Genomic DNA, 6,213 nt, shown 5'->3' on the forward strand with positions numbered 1-6,213 from the left:
ACGTGCACGTCTAGGAGTGCTACAGCAGGTGTTACTCAAGAACGTGTTGACACTGAAATTCCTGTTTATTCTCAAAGCAGTCATTGTGCATTAGGTTCATTTATTATCTGACAACAAGGATGGTCTCCTTCTCTGCATCAACCTGCAGGCACATTTATGTGGAGCTCTAAGATGAATTCGGCAATAACCACCGACCACAGCCTGGTCTGGCACAACCCAGTTTCAGCCACAGGCATATTATGTACCTTTCATCCAAAGCAAACAGGTAAAAATTAATGCTGAAGTCATCTTCTAGCACTGCCATGAGACATAGATGATAACACAAATACTTACCATTGTAAAATGAAATTAATATTATGTCCTTTAATAATGCTGTCATTTTATGATGGAACTATTATTAATGAGCATCATCTTACTTTTATTAATTCTAGAGTTATAACAGCTATACCAGTGACATTAAATCATCTTAAATATGTAATCAAAAAAATCACCACTGAGCACCACAGAAATTTTGAGCTGTACCGAGGTCCCAGCACTTCAGAATCCTGTTTTCCTCTGTCTGTCTTTAGTCCCTCTGTCCATGACAGTATTTATAGTGTGTGGTCACATGTTGAGGAAACTTGGACGGTATAAAGGCACAAGAATAACTATAAATGAAGCAAAAATGAGCACCCTGGAGTAGCAACAATAAGAAAAGCAGAAGGCTTTTGGAAAGCAGTGCATTTTATTCCCACATCTCATTCTACCGTCTTCCCCTGATGCTATTAAAATACCTCAGCACGAGGCAGTATTTTTATTTCATTGTGTGACAGTGTCTGTTACTGGAAAACTGGATTGCATTTGCCAAATTCCCATTTTAATTTAGGGAATTTACAGGTAAAAACAGAATACAATATAATCACATTTCGACTATACATGCAAATGTACAACATTGTAACAGCAGCTTTTTTAATAGTCAAAACTGTTTGAATTTCCACAGATTTCTACAATTTAACAACAGTAAGTGGCAAAACATTTAACTTCCCCCCAGGAAAAAGTCCTGAAACAAGAGTCCAGTGGGAGAGCTTTCTACAGCACGTGTCAAACACGGTGTGTGCACTACGGGATCTAAGACTGGCATCCAGGTGGTAAGATCCACATTTTTTGTGGACAGAAAACACTGAGCACAAGGGGGACAGATCAGAATTGTGGGTTTCTCTCCAGCCATCTGTATGATTACAATGCAGTTCAATATCGCAATGAGTTCAGTAATACAGCAACTATAAGTCATAGGCACAAACTTCTTTAGTCTAAGATGCATTTGAAAAACTAACAAAAGCCCTATTACATTAGCCTAGAAACAATAAACAGTACTTTTATTGAAAAGATCCCATATGGAGCTCGAACAGAAGGTAAACGTATTTTGGCATACAGCCAGTACCTCTTAAACACAAGCTATACATAACATGTGATGTACAGAGCTCCGTGCCCCATCCCCCAGCTCAGCAGCTTTTAGCATAAATGTCCTTTTAGCTGTCTCTTTCAAAATTCATGGGTGATGCCAGGTCAGCCAACTTCTGCAATCATTCCAAAAACACATTGCCAAAGGACCTGATGTTTCTGCCTGCATTTATTGACAAGAACCTAAAGCTCCCCCAGAGAGCAGTTTTGCAAATATTCCCTGCTGGGCAAATTGCTCACTTCAGACTGAACACGCTGTGAAGCTAATGCTGCCTTTTCAGCTGGAGAGAGCACTGGGCCAGGCACTGCTTAATTAGCGTTGTGGGAATAATTGATTTTCAGTTCAGTGGCTTAATAGATAATAATAAATAATTATTAATAACAACAATAACAATATTAAAACTAACAACAACAAACTTGGTTCATTTTTTCAGAAAATGGTAACAACTTTTTTCAGTCGTTGTCCAGGTGGCCTCAATGGCTGCAGCACCCTTCAGGGGTGAGAAGTACTCATAGTCAAATCTTTTCACTGTCTAGCCCGAGCAAAGGTTCCACCCAAGTACTCCCACCTACCAAACGGATATCTTCAGGCAAAGAAACACTCAAACATTTGTTTCCACAGTCTTTTCAGTTAAACAGATGTGGGACAAAACACTAGCACGTTCAGCAGAGGCCTCGCTGGAGTGCCTGCTTCTCACTTCGCACAAGAGTGCTTGAGTTCCCAAGGGGAAAGGCAGCTCTGCCCCTCGCAGCCCATGGGGACAGGGACAGTCTGGGCATTGGGAGCTGCTTCTGCCAAAGCCATGGGTGTCCCCGTGCTGAACACCCTGAGCATCCAGCTTCCCAAGCACTCGGCCATGGGATCTGCCAGAGCACCGGGCAGCTCCTGCTGCCTGCCCGCACTTTGTCCCACTGGACAGCACAGCACAGGGACAGCGAGGGCAGATATGCACAAAGCCACATACCAGCACACGGGCACCCCTGGCACCTTCAGAGTTGGTGTCCCTCAGCTCTGCTCTCAGCCTCTGCTCATGAGAGAATGAATGGAGAGGACACCTGGGTTCCAGTCCAGGCTCTGGTTCATCCGACTTTAGGGTACAAGGAGGGATAACACAAGGCACACACTTACTCCCAAATTTTTATAGCCCTCCCAAATCCAATCAATATATACCAACATTTCCAAACTCTTTTATTTGAGTCAAGCTAATATTCCAAATGCTACGAATAGTTAAAGCTCATAGTTAAACATCTTTCTTTTGCCAGTCAAAGCTTCTCAGAAGCTCAGATCTGGTTCTGCTTTCCTGTACACCACCAAAAGACTAAAGGATTTCTACTGAAGACACAAAGTACCCAATCTAAACCAGGTCCAAGGCTTGGCCTGGAGGGCTTCAGTTCATCAGATAAGAGAGCGATTTTACACCAATATAACTAAAGTGGCACAACCTCTATAGCTCTGTTGCAATTGTATTGACACAGAGGAACACAAAAATACAGTTAATACGAGTTTATATTGTAGGAATTAGTTACGTAGAGTACCTATAGATGGATACAGATACAGAAGCACACTGACAGAGCCTCCAAATGTGTTAAAATCACTAGGCTCCAGACACAATCTAAGGTATAGGCCACTGCTGTGTCACTGGTACAGCCAAGTATCTCAATGGCACAGATATCCCTCATATTCCCAGCTGCTGGGCAAGCACCCTGTGGCTTCCCCTTACCCAGCTGACTCTGTGTCTGCAGCAGAGTGTCAGCACCTTAGCTGAGGTGGGTCTAAAGTGACATACTGAAAGCAGCTGAAAGAAAGCCCAAAGCATGAGCAAACTATAACCTTTTGCTTTTTGACAATGAGGTAAAGTCATCCTGAATGATTTGGATTTGTAAGCATTGATGTGGAAATGTATGCTCTGCCTTCCCCCTGTACAGAAAACCAGGTGTCTGTCCTCACACAATAGGTTTTCAAATCTGCTTTTTAAGGGTTTGGTAGCTCTTCGTTTTCTATCAAATAATCCTTCTTTATATAATTAGCACCCCTCACCAACCTCCATACTCCAAGATAGGCTTCTTTCAGCGAGCTTCTGTTCACTTCTTGTGTGATGGTGGATTTTTCCTGAACCACAAGTGCCTTGGCTGATTTCTCAGTGACGTCCTTCTCTTCCTCTCCACTCTGTCTCTGCCCTGTGGATGATTCTTCCACTGCTGCTTCCTCAGCCCCCTTCCCCTGGGAAATTTTCTCCATGGCAAACAAAGCTTGGTCTCCAGCCTGCCTTTTCCCCTCCTCTTCTCTAGCTTCTTTCTCCAGGTCCTCATAGTTGCTCTGCCGCCTGGTCTCAACGTACTTGGCCACGCAGTAAATGATAGACCCCAAGGTGTTGACCACAACACCAGCTATAAATAACTTTGTGGGCTCCACATCATTGAATGCCACCATGCCTACCGTGATGGTGGCTATGCTCTTCACCACCCCTACAAAGCTGGTGGTCACAGCCGAGTTAATGTAAGTGCAGTGAAGGGTGGTAAAGTTCATGGCACAGCTAATCAGGACACAAGCAATAAAGATGCATACCATGGCAGGGTCCTTCCACCCTGGGAAGGACCAGACGTTGATGGAATCCATGCTGGCAAAGGAGCAGATGATGAGGAAAGGGGTGGCCGAAACAGCGATGGCATACTGAGCTGTCAGGGGTCCATATTCACTGTCTACACTGGTTTTCTGAATGAGCACCAGGTAGGCAGCATGTATCAGCACGGCCAGCACACCTGTCACATAGCCCATAGCATCCCCAGTCAGGTCACCAGCTCCTGTCACGAGAGTCACAGAGAGAAATAAGCATAGGTGTTGCACAGGAGACAGAAAGAGAGCACCATTTTAGACTGGAGGGATATTTAGCAAACAGGCATCATTGCACTTTCCATAACCCCTAGGATTTGTCATGCTTGTCTCAAGTCTTGGCTCCCAACAAATCTCTTACGCATTTTTTAAAGCTGCAAACATATTGAGTGTTTTTCATACCCCTTCTAAATCCCACAGCCAAAATCAGATTGTCTTCTCCCTTTTGTGAAGACACTGTGAAAGATTTGTAGCTGAAACCGTGCACGCACACACACACACGCATGCAGAGCAACCCTGAACATCCTCTTGCTAGCACAGACACATGCCAGCTCTGGCTGGCTGGGCTGCCTGCCCTCCAACCCACTGGCCATTCTGCACCCTCTAGCCATGGTGCCCTGTGGGATCCCTGAAGCAACAGCCTCCTTCCCAAGCCCCCGTCAGTCTTTTTGCAGATTAAATTACACACTCTGCATGTTCTCTGCTGTCTGAGGCAGCCCCCAGCCCAGGAGTGCTGTCGGGCCACAAAGTGCCTGCTTTGCCTCCCACCCCACCTACTACACCTCGGCTGGAAAGCAGCACGGGTCCTCCTGGCCCCAGAGGGCTGTAGCTGACCCCCAAGCTTGCACCTGCCCTTATAAGATCACACTTGCCCCAGCAAGGCAGCAGTTGTCCCACGGGCTTGCAGCTGCTCTCAGAACATCACATCTTCCCCTGTAGATTCACCCACCCGCCCTAAGACTACCCTTCCCTCCATAAGGTTGCACCTTCCCTAGTAGGGTTGCAATAAGGTCGCAGCTACTCCTACACGGGCCCGCATAAGGATGCACCTATCTCCAAAAGGTTGTAGCGAGCTCTGCAAGAACGTGCCAATCACAGCGGGGCTGCATCCACCCCTGCAAGGCTGCACCTGCCCGCCCGTGGTGCTGCATCTGCCTCCGTGGGGCCGCAGCTGTCCCCCAGAACGACACGTCCCCCGTGTGCTCGCGTCTTTCCCCCCGGGCTGGCGCTGCCCTCCCGGTCCCCCGCCCGAAGCCCGGAGGGAGCGGCTACGGCTGCGGCCGCCCGTCCCCTCCCGTCCGGTCCCGTCCCGTCCGGTCCCGTCCCGTCCCGTCCCGTCTTGTCCCGTCCCGTCCGGTCCCGTCCCGTCCCGTCCCGTCTTGTCCCGTCCCGCCCCGTCCCCTCGGTGCGGTCGCGGTCGCGCTCACCGGCCAGCGCGGCGCCGCAGGTGGTGATGAGCACGGCGACGAGGACGCCGGGCGAAGGCATGCCGTCGCGGAGCACCAGGGCGCCGGTGACCAGGGTGACGAGGGGCAGGCAGCGCTTGAAGACGACATACATGGGGAGGCTGAGGCCGCGCAGCGACCAGAGGGTGAGGGTGGACTGCAGGGTGGCCAGGGCGGCCACGGCGGCGAAGGGGCGCGCCAGGCGGGGCCCGAAGGGCGGCAGCGCCGCCAGCCCCCGCCGCCGCAGCGCCTCCAGCCCCAGCGCCGCCGCCGCGCTGCTGAGGCACTGCAGCAGCGTCAGGAAGGCGAAGTGGTAGCGGGCCAGCAGGAACTTCAGCAGGATGTTCAGCGAGCCCGAGCACAGCCCGTGCGCCACAGCCACCGCGACGCCCCGCGCCCGGCCCCGCCACCGGAGCATCCTGCCCGCGCCCGGCCCCGCCGCCCGGCCCCCGGCTCTGCCGCCCGCCCGGCCACCCGCCGCGGCGGCGGCGGCGCGGGGGGACGGGGACGAGCGGAGGCAGGGGGCGGGAGGAGGCAGGACGCGCTCCCGGCAGGGCGGCCACCGCCCCCGACGTGTCCCCCCCGCGCCGCCCCCAGCGTGTCTCCCCTCCTATCCGCGTCCCCTCCCCGCCCGCGGTGTGTCCCCACGCCATCCCCGGTGTGTCCGCGTCGCCGCTCTCGGTGTCCCCCATCCGGCCGCCCCCGCCCCCCGATGGT

The 6,213-nt window shown here is 51.1% G+C and overlaps 1 protein-coding gene across 1 annotated transcript; it reads right to left on the reverse strand.

Moving 5' to 3' along the window:
- Positions 1–3,160: 3,160 nt before the first annotated feature.
- On the reverse strand, positions 3,161–5,914 carry SLC35D3 (solute carrier family 35 member D3). Its single transcript, XM_041470080.1, has 2 exons — positions 5,479–5,914; positions 3,161–4,242 (listed from the first exon to the last, which is right to left on the reverse strand). The coding sequence occupies exons 1-2, from the start codon at positions 5,912–5,914 to the stop codon at positions 3,413–3,415; spliced, it is 1,266 nt and encodes a 421-aa protein (XP_041326014.1). The 3' UTR covers positions 3,161–3,412.
- Positions 5,915–6,213: the final 299 nt, after the last annotated feature.

This window comes from Pyrgilauda ruficollis, unplaced genomic scaffold (assembly GCF_017590135.1).
Source record: "Pyrgilauda ruficollis isolate IOZ18807 unplaced genomic scaffold, ASM1759013v1 scaffold24, whole genome shotgun sequence".
In the NCBI taxonomy this organism is placed as follows: domain Eukaryota; kingdom Metazoa; phylum Chordata; class Aves; order Passeriformes; family Passeridae; genus Pyrgilauda; species Pyrgilauda ruficollis.

Excerpts from the sequence above, each read along its gene's own strand:
- SLC35D3 (XM_041470080.1), bottom strand. The coding sequence starts at position 5,914 with ATGCTCCGGTGGCGGGGCCGGGCGCGGGGCGTCGCGGTGGCTGTGGCG. Across the intron at positions 4,243-5,478 it reads CTGCGGCGCCGCGCTGGCCG|GAGCTGGTGACCTGACTGGG; the intron begins GTGAGCGCGACC and ends CTCTCGTGACAG.